General features: G+C 44.7%; 1 protein-coding gene across 1 annotated transcript in view; it reads left to right on the top strand.

The window, feature by feature from the left end:
• The window catches only part of si:dkey-22o22.2 (neural-cadherin), a 122,727-nt gene that overhangs the window by 39,818 nt on the left and 65,409 nt on the right, over positions 1–17,500 (top strand). Inside the window, 2 exon segments of the mRNA XM_054622198.1 lie at positions 12,883–13,071; positions 16,869–17,094. Coding sequence (XP_054478173.1) covers positions 12,883–13,071; positions 16,869–17,094 — 415 coding nt within the window.

Below are 17,500 nucleotides of genomic sequence, written 5' to 3'. Positions count from 1 at the left end.
CATTTTGTCTGGTTTGATCTAGTCTGGTCTGCATTGGTCATTTCTAGTCCAGCATAGTTTTTAATGCTCAGGTCTATTCTGGTCTACTTAGGTCTCATAATGTCTAATCCATCTGATTTGGTTTCTTCTGGTCTAGGTATTTTCCCGTGTAGTTCAATCCCATCTAACATGGTCTGTTCTAGTCTAGTTTGTTTTGTTTTGGTCTATTCAGGTCTAATGTGGACTAATCCGGTCTTGGTCTAATCTGTTCTGGTCTAGATCTGGTCTAGGTCTTTTCCTGTCCAGTCCAAACCCATCTCACCTGGTCTGTTTTGGTTTAGTCTAGTCAGGTTTCATCTGGTCTAACGTGTCTGGTCTAGTCAGGTTTCATCTGGTCTACACTGGTCCTTTTTAATGGTCAGGGAATTCTGGTCCATTCGTGTCTTGGCCTAATCCGTTCTGGTCTGGTCCAAATCCACTTTATTTGGTCTAGTCTGCTCTGCTCCCCCCTGATCCAGTCCCATGTGGTCTGGTCCAGTCTGGTTTTGTCTGCTTTGATCTGATCTGGTTCGATGTGTTTAACAGACTCGCACATTATCGACTCTGCTTGTCTGGTCTCATGTGGTCTTACTTTGTCTCCGGTCTGATCCGGTCTAGTTTATTCAGTATTTCCTTCTCCAGGTGGTTTTAACACATTTACTCTGAAGAGCTTCACATGTTTTTTCTTCTGGTTTCTTTTCTTTTCGTCGGTTTTTAGCCGTCCTTTCATGTTTCCTCCCTTTCTTGTCGTCTTTTCATCTTCTGGTGTAACTCTTGCAGAACCAATCTGACCGTCACACACACACACACACACACACACACACACACACACACACACACACACACACACACACACACACACACACACACACACACACACAATGAAATATATTCCTCTTCTTATTATGTTTTTTTTCGGGGTCTGTACAGCCAAGCTCCACCCGTCTGCTCCTCCAAGCAGATTAAAACTAACGCTGCGAGTTAACAGTAAATCCTGTTCGACCCGTCCGGCTGCCCCACTTCCCATCATGCCTTTTTTTTTTAATCCATCCTCCTCCTCTTCCTCCTCCTCCTCCTCCTCCTCCTCCTCCTCCTCCTCCTCCTCCTCCTCCTCCTCCTCCTCCTCCTCCTCCTCCTCCTCCTCCTCCTCCTCCATCCTCCTCCTCCTCCTCCCTCCTCCTCCTCTTCCTCCTCCTCCTCCCTCCTCCTCTTCCTCCTCCATCCTCCTCCATCCTCATCCTCCTCCTCCTCCTCCATTATCCTCCTCCTCCCCTCCTCCTCTTCTTCATCCTCCTCCTCATCTTCCTCCTCCTCCTCCTCCTCCTCTTCTCCTCCTCCTCCCATCAACTCCTCCTCCTCCTCCTCCTCCATCCTACTCCTCCTCCTCCTCCTCCTCCATCATCCTCCTCTCCTCCTCCTCCTCTTCATCCCTCCTCCTCATCTTCCTCCTCCTCCTCATCCTCCTCCTCCTCTTCTTCCTCCATCCTCCTCCTCCTCCTCCTCCTCTCTCATCATCCTCCTCTTCTTCCTCCTCCTCCTCCTCTCTAAATTTCCCTCCATCTCCTCCTCCTCCTCTCTCCTCCTCCTCCTCCTCCTCTCTCATCCTCCTCCTCCTCTTCTTCTTCCTCCTCCAGCCGCCAATCAAGAAGGGAGATCAGATGGAGGGATTTATTTTAGTCTTTTCTCTCTCTCTCTCTCTCTCTCTCTCTCTCTCTCTCTCTCTCTCTCTCTCTCTCTCTGTCTCTCTCTCTCTCTCTCTCTCTCTCTCTCTCTCTCTCTCTCTCTCTCTCTCTCTCTCTCTCTCTCTCTGTCTCTCTCTCTCTCTCTCTCTCTCTCTCTCTCTCTCTCTCTCTCTCTCTCTGTCTCTCTCTCTCTCTCTCTCTCTCTCTCTCTCTCTCTCTCTCTCTCTCTCTCTCTCTCTCTTTCCTGCGTGTTATTGATCGTCTCAGAGTATCAGTAGATATCAGGCCTGTGGATCTGCTGTTTATCTGACTGTATTGAACTCCGGTGGGGGGGGGGTTCCTGAACGCACCGCCGGCCCCCTCATGGATCTGAATTCCCCTCCGTGGGAAACGGAGGATCGGCCTCAGTTCTCTGGGAACCGAGCGGCGACGGCTGATGCAATGATGTCATCAGTTAGCTCTGCGGCCCCGGCGGCCATCTTTAATTTATGTTTAAAAGTCTCATCTGATCCGACGGTTTGTGTCGCAGCAGCAGACGGACTTCAGTTTTTAAGTTTTCACATTATTACACAAAGAAACACAAGAATTAGGTTTTCAGTTTCTCAGGTTTAGTGGTTGTTACTGACGTGACTTCCTACCCGCCTGTGTGGCTTCCTGTTTAATGATTATTGATTATGAACATATTTCATACCAGACCAGAATGTTGATTCTAGCCGTCTTCAAAAGTGAGCGTTCATCACCATGTATACAGACGACTCTCTTCTATCTCACATATTCTGCATCCTCCTCCTCCTCCTCCTCCTCCTCCTCCTCATCCTCCTCCTCCTCCTCCTCCTCCTCCTCCTCCATCCTCCTCCTCCTCCTCCTCTCCTCCTCCATCCTCCATTACCTTCCTCCTCTTCTTCCTCTTCCTCCATCCTCCTCCTCTTCTTCCTCCTCCTCCATCCTCCTCCATCCTCCTGTCTCCTCCTCCCCCTCCTCCTCTTCCTCCTCCTCCCCCTTCATCCTCCTCCTCCTCCTCCTCTTCCTCCTCCTCCATCCTCCTCCTCCTCCTCCTCCTCCATCCTCCTCCATCCTTGTCCTCCTCTTCTTCCTCCTCCTCCATCCTCCTCCATCCTCGTCCTCCTCTTCTTCCTCCTCCTCCTCCTCTTCTTCCTCCTCCTCCCCTTCATCCTCTCCATCCTCCTCATCCTCCTTTAACTCCTCCTCCCCCTCCTCCTCTTCTCCTCCACCTCCTCCTCCTCTTCCTCCTTCCTTCCTCCTCTTCTTCCTCCTCCTCCATCCTCCTCCATCCTCCATCCTCCTCCATCCTCCCTCCTCCTCTTCTTCCTCCTCCTCCATCCTCCTCCATCCTCGTCCTCCTCTTCTTCCTCCTCCTCCATCCTCGTCCTCCTCTTCTTCCTCCTCCTCCTCCTCCTCTTCATCCTCCACCTCCCCTTCATCCTCTCCATCCTCCTCATCCTCCTTTAACTCCTCCTCCTCCTCCTCCTCCTCCTCCTCCTCTCTGACCACACAATCAAACCCCTAATTGAGTTTCCATGTTGCTGTTTCGCTCCTGAGAGTCCTGATCTCGTCCACGTCTCCATCATACATGACATTTGCGGTCAGGAGGCGAGCAGACCGACCTTCACACACACACACACACACACACACACACACACACACACACACACACACACACACACACACACACACACACACACACACACACACACACACAGTATTTCATTCTGCAGTGATAAATGTCAGAACAAGGCTTCCTCTGAGCTTCTGTCATATTTCATACGTTTATTTTTTGCTCCGCTGAAGTCATAATAAATAAAAGTCTTAAAGTCCACAACAAGAAGAATCAAGAATCAAGCTGGAAAAGAACATAACGTTCTTTCTGAGGAGAATAAACAGAAAGCAGTTCATATGATCTGATCTGTCGGGATCAGATGAAGCGCTGTGTTCATCTCTGGTTGTTTGTCACAGGAGAAGAGCAGTCTGCTGCATCTTGTCTGGTTTCTTCTGCTCGCTTTGACCCGGTCAGTCTGGTCCAGTCTGGTCCAGTCCGGTCCAGTCCGGTCCAGTCCGGTCCAGTCCGGTCCAGTCTGGTCCAGTCTGGTTTGGGGTTTGTTGGCCTTGTTGTGTTCTGGTCTGGGATGAAATATGTGATTTAAAGGAATAGTTGTGATGTTTATAGTATGGATCCATAATCAGTGTTTTACTACAGCAGAGATACAGACGTCTGTACCAGACTCCTCTGACAGAAACACATTTCACCTCTAACAGTTCTACTGCTGCCTCCATATGTTTGTGTCCTCCTCCTCTTCATCCTCCTCTTCTTCCTCCTCCTCCATAATCAGTGTATTACCTACAGTAGATGGAGTTTGACAGAAACAGATATTTGTACCTCTGTCTCTCTGTCTCTTTCTCTCTCTCTCTCTCTTCTCATCTCTACTCTCTCTCTCTCTCTCTCTCTTCTCTCTCTCTCTCTTCTCTGTCTCTCTCTCTGTCTCTCTCTCTCCTCTCTCTATCTGTCTCTGGAGTCTCTCTCTCTTTCTCTCTCTGTCTCTCTCTCTCTCTCTGTCTCTCTCTGTCTCTCTCTCTCTCTCTCTCTCTCTCTCTCTCTCTCTCTCTCTCTCTCTCTCTCTCTCTCTCTTCTCTCTCTCTCTCTCTCTCTCTCTCTCTCTTTCTGTCTCTCTCTCTCTTTTCATCAGCACTGAAAAAATGGGGCTTAATTAACTGTGTGCCTGCAGGACTTTGGCTTTCTGTGTGTGTGTGTGTGTGTGTGTGTGTGTGTGTGTGTGTGTGTGTGTGTGTGTGTGTGTGTGTGTGTGTGTGTGTGTGTGTGTGTGTGTGTGTGTGTGTAAAGTAGGCCAGTCTATAAGGTGGTTAATTAGGATGCAGCGGGGCCTCTGTCCGCCGGCTCCCAGGGACCAGATGGAGAGCCGGGTTCACAAACAGAGGAGCGGTTATCCGACGATATATACTTTCACTTTCACCTCGACTCAACCTCAGAAGTTCATCTCTTCACTTGTTGTTGTGATGAGATGATTCACACAGATTTGAGAGTCACTCGGGGCGTTTGTTCGCTTCTGTCACATTTTACATTTCAGTGTAATATAAAAGTCCTGCTCCTCTATGGAAACAACAAAATCATGACTAGAAGGAGAGAACTCAAACATGTCTTTAGTGCAGAATAACACAGTAATAATGACATACATCTTTAAAATGAAGAATGAAAACTAGTTGAATTAGTTTGAATATTTATTTTACAACAATTGGAAAACAAATGAATCTTTACCTGAAACATTTGCCCACAAGTGTTACCAATTGTAGAAAGAAATGGAGGCTTTATGTTATATATATATTGAACAATTTGAACAATTATATATACTACTACAGCCTCTCCTCTCCTCTCTGCTCTGTTCATCAACAGCTCAGTCAAAGTTTCACAGATTTGTTGTCACATGACTGTTGGTCTCAGATGAATCAATCATGACTTCATAGTTTCACTGAGGAGCTCAGAATTTAATGTTTTTTACAGAATCTCTTTAGAGTAAACGCTTTATTTTAAATGAGACGTAGAATAAAATGTTTTGGATGAAATCGGAGGCTTCGTTTCGGCTGCGTTTTCTGAGGGAAGCGTTCGTCACACATGATGTGTTCAAAGACCGTCAGGAAGATGAAAGTACGATGATCATGTTGGTTTTTAAACGGTGTAGTTTACCCAATTGTTTACAGAAGACATGCTTTTGGGTTTTGGGTTCGGAGGGTTTACCATCCATCATGTAAACCAAATCTTATATGGTTTTAACTGCAGTTGTCTTGTTTTTCTTGTTTATTTCACTGGATTTAGTTTTACTTTACTGGATTTGAATCTTGACTCGTTTAACATCTTATGCGTTTTATATTTATGTTGATTTATTGTCCATCTGAGTCACTTTGTAACTTAAGTTCATTATTAGCATGTAGACATGAAATGAGGCAGGAATTCTTTGTGAGCTAAAGTTTAAACAATAAATTTCACTAGAAATAGAAAGATCACAAATATAATGAGCTTTATTTGACTATTAATATGCAGTAAATAGTCGTCTCACACACACACACACACACACACACACACACACACACACACACACACACACACACACACACACACACATGGAAACACAAAGCCTGAGTGCTCTCTCATGTCACAGAGACTTAACACGTCGCCCCGGCAACCGGTCTCACAGGAACACCTGAACTCTGTGAGTCACCACGGAGACGCACACCTCACTGTCAATCACACACACACACACACACACACACACACACACACACACACACACACACACACACACACACACACACACACACACACACACCTGTGTTGTGGTAGTCAGGAGTGTTTGTGTTCTGCAGAGTTCAGGTGACATGGATCCGTCTGATGTTCACACACACACACACACACACACACACACACACACACACACACACACACACACACACACACACACACACACACACACATTTCAGGGTCAAAGGGATCAAGTGGTCTTCTGTCATCGGGTCGATATGTAAAGGTTTGATACACCAGATTCTGAACTATCGACCTCTGAAAGTCCGTCTTGTTTGTCTCAACATGTTTGACGGGAGGTTTAATGTCCAAAAACAATACAAGGAGATCCAAGAGGAACAAAGGCTGAACATTTAACTATTATGTACCACATGTAAATAAGTATATACGTGAACACAAAAACACAAAAACCGACGACAACGAAATGTAGATGCAACTGCAAGCTGCTAGAATAAATATGTGAAGGTTCTGGATACTTTATGAACATGAGGAAGGTGAGATGTTTGTATATCATTTAGAATTAGAAAATCGCTACTGTTAACGCTCATTTTTGGTTATATTGTGAGAAAAGAAAGACAATTAATTAAGAAAAGAATCAACGTTCAAATAGATTACATGAAAACAGTATTTTCAAAATAAACTTCCGCCTTCACAGGAAACAACGTAGCTAGGTGAAGGCAACACATCAGCTTGGTTAGGTTTAGATAAATATCGTTATTTGGGTTAAAATTCCGAATAACGAATTTCTATAATGGCTAATATTCTATTTTAAGCAAATACTCCCACCTAGTGTTCACAAACTAAATGTGTGGCACATGTGACAGGAAGTAGGGGTTTCTGTTCTACTAGAGGGACTGTATCATTTACTTTTATAGGTTTACGTTTATTTCTGAGGGTTTATTTTATTAGTTTGTTGTAAGAAGAAAGACTTTGATGACATGTGCAACATTGATTTAATAAGCGTAGATGGTACAGGAATGTATGTTCCATTATTTTGTATGACATATTGAAATTTAGTGATGATTTGTTTAGATTTGCTAGCATGTTTATTTGGGAAACGTGAAATGAATCTAAATCACAACACAGTCTTTAGTTTGGTGAAAACTAATTATTGCTTGTAGAACAATTTCCGTGACTGAAGAATGTAAGTTATGTGAGAAAAACATCAGCGTTTACCTCTCGTTTCACACGAGTCTTCTTCTGTGGTCTTTATACGTCCTCGTTCATGATTACTTGATAACATACGTTGAGCTATTTTGTTTGTTGCTAAGGGAAGGTTACGAATTACCTCAAGGAAGAATCATTCTAGGAAGCAGTGTTCCATTATATATGTCTAGAGCTTTTATTGTGAAAGTTGGAACGGAAGAGGAGAGGAAGGAAAATGTGTGACTGTCTCGACTTGTAGAATAATAAAGTTGTGTCCATCTTGGCGTGGATTACGGAGCCCCGGTGTTATTATTTTATTATCCATATAAAGTATAGGCGCAACATAAGTCTCGGCTACAATACCAACGTTCTTTGTGGGATATCTACGAATTACGGCTCATTATTCTTTCGTAGATATAGCTACTAGAGACCAGTCTGTTTTAATTTATGAGTCCGTCACAAAAAGGATTCTGAAAAAAACAGACATTTGGTGACCATGTACATAAAGAACTTTATTCGTCTGCAGCTTCTGATAATTGAACTTGTTGCAGCTTTTATTTTGACACCAAAAACGTTGCTTTTTTTCTCCCACAATCCTCTTTCTGTCACAAACAAACTGAAGGTGTGTGAGGTCACCTGGGGGTCGCTTGTTTTCGTTGTGTTCTTCACATCTTTCGTTCTCATCTTTCTCTGGTTGTCGTCTCTTGTTTTTCTCTCTGCGTTGTGACGAACCGGTTTTCTTAAACGGACTTTATAAATAAACCCCACTCCTACTTTAATCACCTTTCATCATACGGCTGTGTGACGACCTTTAATTTAATCCCCCCCCACACATCTTACATCCCTCCCTTAATTGAAGCTCCAGCGAGCGATGGCGGCGGTTTGCTATTTCACGCCGAACACATCATCCGCCATTGAAGCCAGAGACAGAAAATAGATCCTCTCATTGTGTCTCCGTCCGCTCGATTCCGCCGCCGCCCGCTCTGATCCCGACACGCCGCGAGTCACACAAACAAACAAATGAATTGAAATGAAAAGGCCTCAGAACAAAGCACAACTCCCTTCCTCTCTTTTTTCAGCCGAGCTGTGACACGCGCTCCGCTTTGAGATTGAAATGAGTAAGTGGCGGCTTAAGACGGACTTAGCCGCTCTTCACTGGGACTCTTTATCCGCTTTCACAGAGGACGTGTCGTTCTCGCCACTTCCTGTTTGACAACACAGCGTTTGTGTGTTCAAACACAGCGGACCGCCGAGAGCTTGGTGAAGCGGCGTATTGATCCGTGCCAGGGAATCAGGAAAACAATGGATCAGAACTCTGCCAACATTTCTGTCATTATTTAAAAAATGCTTCAGTTAAATATTCACTTAAAGGTTCGTTATTTATAGAGACAGAGCGGGAGGACAGACACCGAGACAAACATGAAAGAGACAACAAACGCCGACGGCCATGTGACGTGTTGATGAGGGAGCTGGATGTTCATGAGGGGGAGGGAGGGGGAGACAGAGGGAGACAGAGGGAGACAGAAGGAGGATGGAGGAGGGAGACAGAGACAGAGGGAGACGGAGGGAGGACGGAGGGAGACAGAAGGAGGATGGAGGGAGACGGGGAGACAGAGGGAGGACGGAGGGAGACAGAGGGAGACGGAGGGAGGATGGAGGGAGACAGAGGGAGGACGGAGGGAGACAGAGGGAGACAGAGGGAGGACAGAGGGAGGACGGAGGGAGGACGGAGGGAGGACGGAGAGTGGACGGAGGGAGACAGAGGGTGGACGGAGGGAGGATGGAGGGAGACAGAGGGAGACAGAGGGAGACAGAAGGGATGGAGGGAGACGGACAGAGGGAGGACAGAGGGAGACAGAGGGAGGACGGAGGGAGACAGAGAGTGGACGGAGGGAGACGGAGACAGAGGCAGGATGGAGGGAGGACAGAGGGAGGACAGGAGGGAGGACAGAGGGGAGGACAGAGGGAGACAGAGGGAGACAGAGGGAGACAGAGGGAGGACAGAGGGAGACAGAGGGTGGACGGAGGGGTGGACGGAGGGAGGAGGAGGGAGGACAGGAGAGAGGACGGAGGGAGACAGAGGGAGACAAAGGGTGGACGGAGGGAGACAGAGGGAGGATGGAGGAGAGACGGAGGGAGGGAGACAGGGGAGGGAGAGGGAGGAGGGAGGATGGAGGGAGACAGAGGGAGACGGAGAGAGACGGAGGAGAGACAGAGGGAGTGGACAGAGAGTGGACAGAGGGTGGACAGGAGGGAGGATGGAGGGAGACAGAGGGAGACCTCTCACTCCTCTCACTCCTCTCACTCCTCTCTCCTCCTTCAGCTCATCAGAAATGAAAATGTAATCCAAACAATGAAAATGGAAGTTATCCCAAAACACAAAGCATTGTGGGTAGCAGTGAAGGGAAGCTGAGCAGAACAGAATGAGGTTGAACCTTTCGTGTCTGAACATCGGTTCACGCTCTACAGCACAAACACCTCCTCCTCCTGTGGAAACAGCCGCTCAGCGTTCTGGTTCTTCAGCCCGTCGGTCGTCTCCCCCCCTCCTCCTCCTCCTCCTCCTCCTCCCCCTCCTCCTCCTCCTCCTCCTCCTCTGCAGAGCTTAACGATGCATGCGTGGATGTGTTCACTGAGTCTGGACCCACATCAGGATCAGATCACCCGCTCAGCCCGAGAGGAGCAATGTCGCTTCTTTTGAGGAGGCCGAGTGGAAGGAGGAGAGTGAACGCTGAGCTGTGAGGAGGAGGAGGAGGAGCTCTGCTGTTCAACCACCGGAGTGATGAAGAGCGTCGGAAAATACAGAAACTGAACGAGTGACCCGATGAAAACCTGATGAATATAAACTTCATAAAGTCAGAAACATAAAGATCATGTAGCTTTTTGTAATGTAAAGTTTTTCATCCTCCTCCTCCTCCTCCTCCTCCTCCTCCTCCTCCTCCTCCCTCCGGCGCTTCATGTTTCTGACCGTGTTGATGTTTATCGTGATAATAAGAAGCAGCAGACGTTGAAGATTATTCTGGATGTTATGAGCCGACTGAAGAACGACGAAGAGGAGCAGCGAGCCGGAAGACTCCTCTTCTCCTTCATCACCTCCTCGCACATTCATCTCCTTCTTCTCCTACTTCACTTCACTTTGTGTTTTTAAAGGTCAATCTCTTTGTTTCCTCCTTCCACCTCATGCACCTTAAACATATTTACATTTCCTCCTCCTCCTCACTCCTCCTCCTCTTCCTCCATCACTTTTTCTTCTATAACTTCCCAACATTCCTGTTCCTTCTTCATCTTTCAGCTCCTCTTTCTCCTCCTCTCCTCATCGTAACTTTGTGTTTTAAAGGTCAATCTCTTTCCTCCTTCCCTCCTTCTCCTTACTCTCTTTACTCCTTTTCACTTCCCATTTTTTTCACTCCATCCTCCTCTTCCTTATTCCTCTCCTCTTTCTCCTCTCTTTGTGTCTTCCTCCACCTCCTTACTCTCTTTTCTGCTTCCACTTCCTTTTCCTCCTTTCATCCTCTTCCTAATTCCGTCTCCTCTTCCACCTTCTCTTCTTTTTTCTCCCAATAATCATCTAATTCCTCTCATTTCTCTCTCTTTCTCCTCTTCTCCTCATCTTTACTTTGTGTTTTTAAACATCAATCTCTTTGTTTCTTCTCTCCACCTCCTTACTCTATTCCCCTCCTTTACCATCCTCCTCATCACTCCATCTCCTCTTCCTCCATCGTTCTCATTCCTCCCTCCTTTAGCTCCTCCTTTTCCTTCTCCTTCTCTTCCCAACTTTGTGTTTGTAAAGGCCAATCTCTTCGTTTCCACCCTCCACCTCCTTCTCCTTACTCTCTTTCTGTTTCATCCTCCTCATCACTCCTCCTCCTCTTCCTCCATTCCTATTTCTATAACTTCCTATTACTCATCTCATTCCTGTCCTCTCTCTCACTCTGTCAGCTCCTCTTTCTCCTCCTCTCCTCATCTTAGCTTCCTGTTCTTAAAGGTCAATCTCTTAGTTTCTTCCCTCCACCTCCTTACTCACTTTACTCCTCAGTTCTCATCCTCTTCTTCACTGCTTCTCCTCCATCACTTAATCCTCTCTTCCTTCTCCTCCTATTCTTTAGTCTTCTTCCCAACACTTTCTCCTCCTCCCCTCCTCTTTTCCTTCCTCCTCCTCCTCCTCCTCCTCTCATTCCTTCTCCTGTTCTCAGTGTGTTGACAAACCTTCAGAGACGATATAAAAAGACAAACACAGACGCTGTGGTGTTTTCACCTCCTCCTCCTCCTCCTCCTCCTCCTCATCCTCGTCTCCTCTATCTGAAGTGAACTTCTCTCTCTTCTTCCTGCTGTTTTCTCTCCTCGCTGCCGTGAAACAAAACAGGAGCCAAAACAACAGCGAGCTTCAAACCGAACAAATCCCTCCTCAGAACCGACGACAGGAAGAAGAAGAAGAAGAAGAAGAAGAAGAAGAAGAAGAAGAAGAAGAAGAAGAAGAAGAAGAAGAAGAAGAGAGACGTACAGAAAGAGGAAGTCGACTCGGAGACGCAGACAAACACCTGTGTGTATTTCTGACTGGGCGAAGGGGAGTTCCTGCCGCGTGGATGTCGACCTGTGATCTTCAGAAAGTTTTGTTGTTTTATTTTGGAGGAGCCGCTCGTCTTCCTCTCTTCCTCCCTGTCACTCCATCACTGTTGTCGTCTCGGTGGAGATGAAACGATGAGAATAAAAAAACAGCACAGATGTTTCTCACAGAAAGATGTTTCCTCGTCCCCTTCGGCTGAGAGCGGCTCGGCTTTCATCGACACCGTCTGAACAAGTGGAGCTAGCTTAGCTAACAAGCTGCGTTACTACAAAGAGGAGGCAGACAAACAATAGCAGCTAACAAGCTAACGAAGTGGAGCTGCAACTAAAGTACACAAAACAACAGATGCTTCCAGATTCTATGAAGCAGAAAATAAATACATTTGTGCTAAAAATATTGGCTCAAAATGACAATAAAGTTTGCTAACGTGACTTTGTGATTGGTCCATCAACAAGTGATGGTGTTAGCTTAGCAGCAAGAACTGGATTTACTGGTTGGTTCGGAGGTTCTGGTTGGTTAATGGAGGAATTTGTGAGTTTGGTTCACTGACTGCAGTTTATTGTAAAAACCACGACAGCCTTTTTTAAACAGCTGTTCTATCTTTGGTTTGTTTACAGTTTGGTTGTTGGTTTCACTTCTGTATTAAAGACAAATAGATGCTTTAGGTGTTTGTTCTTTGACAGGATGAAGGTGATGATGGACAATGATGGATAATGGATTGATTGGTTGGATAGATGGATGGATGGATGGATGGATGGATGGATGGATGGATGATGGATTGATGGATGGATGGATGGATGGATGGATGATGGATTGATTGATGGATGATTGGATTGATTGATGGATTGATGGATTGATTGATTGATGGATGATAGATGGATGGATGATGGATTGATGGATGGATGTATGGATGGATGGATGATGGATTGATTGGATTGGATAGATGATAGATGGATGGATGATGGATTGATGGATGGATAAACTCTTGCAGGTCACTGAACTTCCTCCCATCTGTTTAACTTTATTGTTTTGGTTTTGTTATTTCCCGTTAAAGTGCACTGTAAACATTATTATATAATAAAGTCACAACTGTTCTTACGGCCAAACGTCTGCATATTTTACATCATCTTTCTTTCTCCCTCCTCCAGGTGATGACTACTACCTGTGCAGGTTGACTCTGAGCATGCCCAGTCAGGCCGACCTGCAGTGGTCCATGTTTCCCTCGCCGTACCTCGCCGCCGTTGGTCCCGACGCCACGCCCGGCTCGGTGGTGTACCGACTGTCGGCACGGCAACGAGATGGGACGCTCGGGCAAGCTCAGTTCCTCCTACTGGACGGTGAGAAGACCTTTTCATCTTTTGTTTTCTACTTTAATTATGTGAAGGAATCACACACTGTATATAAGAAGTGGAAGTAGTCGCCATGACGTCACCCATTGGTTTGTGATCTGATGTTATAAAGTCTCAAGTTCTGTGATTACGCCGTCGCCATTTTGGTTTACGGCCATGGCCATGCTCTATCTTGTTCTTTTGCAAACAGTGAACAGGAAGTGACCATATATGGACTGAGGAGGAGTGACGTAGAGACGCCGTATACGTCTCTGGTGTGGACCTGTCAATCAGTGTGTAGCCCCGCCCTAAAGCATCCCCTGCTTTATGGTCTGTTTGACTCTAAATGGAGCATCATTTACTAAATGAACATCATGCTGTATTGAAGAAGACTTGAAACTAGAGATTGAGACCATAAACTCATGTTTACAATGTTTACTGAGGGAATAAATCAAGAGAGAAGTAGAGTCATTTTCTCATAGACTTCTATACAACCAGAGGAGTCGCCCCCTGGTGGACAGGAGAGAGAATGCAGCTTTAAGACATGAAGTAATGACTTCACTTTTCAGAACCAGATGTTGTCACCTGGTAAGAACTCTAAAAAATAAGATTACAAAGCATATGTGCATAGACACAAAACAATGGACACCCCTGCGTTACAATGCCAGGAAGAAACATTATCGTTTAAAGACCCTTTGGTCTTGAAAATCAAAGCTCAGGATCCAAATATACCTCTCTAATGACATTAGTTGTAAATGTAAAACCGTGTTACCTACCGAGACCAAACCTCCTTCTCATTCCAGTCATATTTCCCTAAAAGCCTCTTATCTCCTGCTTGTATCTGTAATTAGGTTCAGCCGCTGCTCCGCCAGCCATTCTGTGACAGACCTGTTTTTTTGTTCAAAGGATTGATTTATAAATAAAAAACTTGACTTGTTGAATTTCAATTACCGTCAAGTGTTAGAGGAGAGAGAGGAGAAGAAAAAGCAACACACATAAACGGCGTGGAGCTCACTGTTAATCGCTCCCTGGGGCGAAGAAAGCTCCCCGATTCAGGAATAATAGGGGAGTCTCTGGAGAGGCGGCGAGTGGGCGGGGGGCGCCGGTGGCTGTGGACTCATTTTTTATTTTTATATTATTATTCTAGTGGAGAAGAGGAGAAGGAAGGGGAGATATTTTGAGAGCTAATTTCCAATGCTTTTCATATTAAGAGCCTCTGACTTCCCTTTGGCGTAATGTGACTACATGTGTACCCACGAATAATCCAATAATTTACATTAAAAATGGTTTTTAATATCATGCCAATATGGAAATATATTCAGCACCGTGTGTGTTTGAAGCCAATTAGTAGCTTTAATGGGATTTTACTCACTTTGAGGATCTTAAATTTATAGCGGAGGAAAAGTGCTTCTTTTAAAAAGTTTGTGAATCCTTTGAGTTTGTGCAAGATATTAAAATGTCTATGCTGTTGTTCTCTATTATAGTCTATTAATCAACAATAAAGGAAGGTCAATTTAGAGATGTTCTATTATTCTTCCATAACACGTCTTCTTCCAGACAAGTGAAAAGAAAACATTTATTTAACTACTTTGTCTGTTTGCGTCTGTAGATTTCTCCTAAATTCACCAGAAGTTACCATTACATAATGCCTCATTTGAGTATTTAAACATAACATTTCAGAAAACTAGTAATACATAAAATAATCATCTTAATGTCAGTAATCATCTGGTGAAGTTTCATGTTGATATCTATTAGTTATTTTTTTTACCCTATTCACCTGTAGTGTCTTCAACATGTTTGTCATTTAACTAAACATATCTTTAAAATGAGTTTTTTCTCAGACTCTGATCCATAAATCTCCACTTCAGTAGCTCTTACATACACCAAACTTTACAGCTTCATTCCTCTCTATATTCTGAAGGTTTCTACAGAGGGGTTTGTTCATATGTCATTCATAACCTGATTTATACAACATTTAGTACTAATAACATGGAGAAACATGTTTTTTTAAGTCTGTTTACAGTTTTTTTTCTTATTCATGGAGTGATACAAAGAGATATCATAAACCCACTCTGTAAAAACCTTTGACTCTAGTCAACAAACTGAAACAAGAGTTCCAATTTATTTATGTTCTGAAAATGTATGACAATTTGCACGTATGTAATAAGCTAATGCCTCATTTGCATATTTAAACAAAACATTCTTAATGTCAGTAATCAACTGGGGATGTTTCTATCTATTTTAATATCTTTCACCCTACTCACCTGTAGTGAACACCTCTTATGCTAAGCTAAGCTAACAATCATCCTGACTCCAGCCAAGAACTTAACACACAAACGTGTCTATCTTCTCTTCTAAAAAACAAAACTATGTAGAGCTATTCTTATTGGGTCAACTTTAATATTCAGACTAAAACAAATGAAATGAATACTGATAATCATTTGTGCAGGTGAGACAATTAAACCGACCAATAAGAGCCTTTGTGATGAATCCACCTGTGGAGACAAACAGGAAGTGTTCTTAGATGAACTGTCTTCAGAAGAAGAATACCATAAATAGACGGAGGAGGAAGAGGAGGAGGAGGAGGAGGAGATGATTGACAGGTTGGATTCAGCTGCTGCTGGTTTAAATCCCCTCTGGTCAACAGCTGGGACTCCTGCTCCTCCTTTACTCCTCTTTTACATCCTTCTCCCATCCATCCTTACTTTCTTCCCTTACTCCCTCTAACGTCCTTTTCTTTTAATCATTTTCTCCTCCATCTTCACGTCTTTTCTGCATCCTGCTCCTCATCATCATCACTCAAAAAATTGACTTGCACTCTTATTCTTAGTCTTCATAAGGCACACTCACACACACACACACACACACACACACACACACACACACACACACACACACACACACACACACACACACACACACACACACACACACACACACACACACACACACACACACACACACACACACACACACACACAGCAGCCTTCCAGCTTCTATCTTCCATATTTGGGTTTTCATAAACAGACAGCTGTGCCTCCGTCCGTCCGTCCGTCCATTCGTCACCCACAACATCATAATCTCCATAACATCACTTTGGGTAACGTTGTGTGGAGAAAACGTCTTTGTATATATGTCTCTTTGTTTTTTGGATGTGTTAAGAATCTAGTTAGCAACATCCAGAGCTCTGGCAGTGATCGTGATATTCCTTTTTCTAGAATATGTATTTATATCAGACGGCGACATTTCAGAAGAAACAACTTTACTACTTTACTTTAGTATTGATCCTCTCTTATCTAGTTTTAGTCTTTGTTGGGAAAGACGCAGCAGAAACCCATCAGCTGCTCGGTTTCATGCAATGTCTTAAAGTCCTAAAGCTGCATTCTCTCTCCTGTCCACCAGGGGGCGACTCCTCTGCTTGTATAGAAGTCTATGAGAAAATGACTCTACTTCTCTCTTGATTTATTCCCTCAGTAAACATTGTAAACATGAGTTTATGGTCTCAATCTCTAGTTTCAAGTCTTCTTCACTACAGCATGATGTTCATTTAGTAAATGATGCTCCATTTAGAGTCAAACAGACCATAAAGCAGGGGATGCTTTAGGGCGGGGCTACACACTGATTGACAGGTCCACACCAGAGACGTATACGGCGTCTCTACGTCACTCCTCCTCAGTCCATATATGGTCACTTCCTGTTCACTGGTTGCAAAAAAGTGGAAGATAGAGACGGCGAAATCACAGAACTCAAGGTTTCTAAACATTAAACACTATTTTTCTAACTCCTCTGTCTCTCCGTCCTTCCAGGTGGGGAGGATTGTTTCGAGGTGGACCGTCGCTCCGGTGACATCAGGACCACGGGTCGACCTCTGACCCCCAGTAAGGAGTACCTGCTGCGGGTCCAGGCGATGGATGGGAGCGGCCGTAGAGGCTCGCCGGCCGCGGTGGCCATCCTGGCCGGATATCGACCGCCGCAGTTCACCAACGCCACCTACAGCCTGAACGTACCGGAGAACACGGCCGTCGGCAAACCGTGAGTCAGTCTGATGATTAATGTTGTCACCATGACGATCAATGTCCAATGTCTGGAGACGTTGGGGTGAACTGGAGAGGAACAAAGAGGAAAAGGGTGAAGATGTCGAAGAAAAACAGTGTTAAAGATTATTATTGTTATTAATCTCAAGTATATAGACCAATATCACAACCTAACCTCAAGGGGCTGTTAAATCAGAACAGCATACGACACCGTTTGTCCTTTAATTGATCCTCTTTATTAAGAGAAAACTGGAGGAAACCAGAATGAACAAGCAGGAAATAAATGTAATAAACATCACAGATATCCACATTACAAAATTAAACATGGAATGCGAATAATATGTTAAATACAGCATTTTCATTATAATTTGACTGAAAGAAAGATAACAAAAAATACATGTGTT

Source organism: Anoplopoma fimbria, chromosome 20 (genome assembly GCF_027596085.1).
Source record: "Anoplopoma fimbria isolate UVic2021 breed Golden Eagle Sablefish chromosome 20, Afim_UVic_2022, whole genome shotgun sequence".
Taxonomy (NCBI): Eukaryota; Metazoa; Chordata; class Actinopteri; order Perciformes; family Anoplopomatidae; genus Anoplopoma; species Anoplopoma fimbria.
Note: the sequence above shows the minus strand (reverse complement) of the source record. Positions and strands in the feature narration are given on the sequence as shown.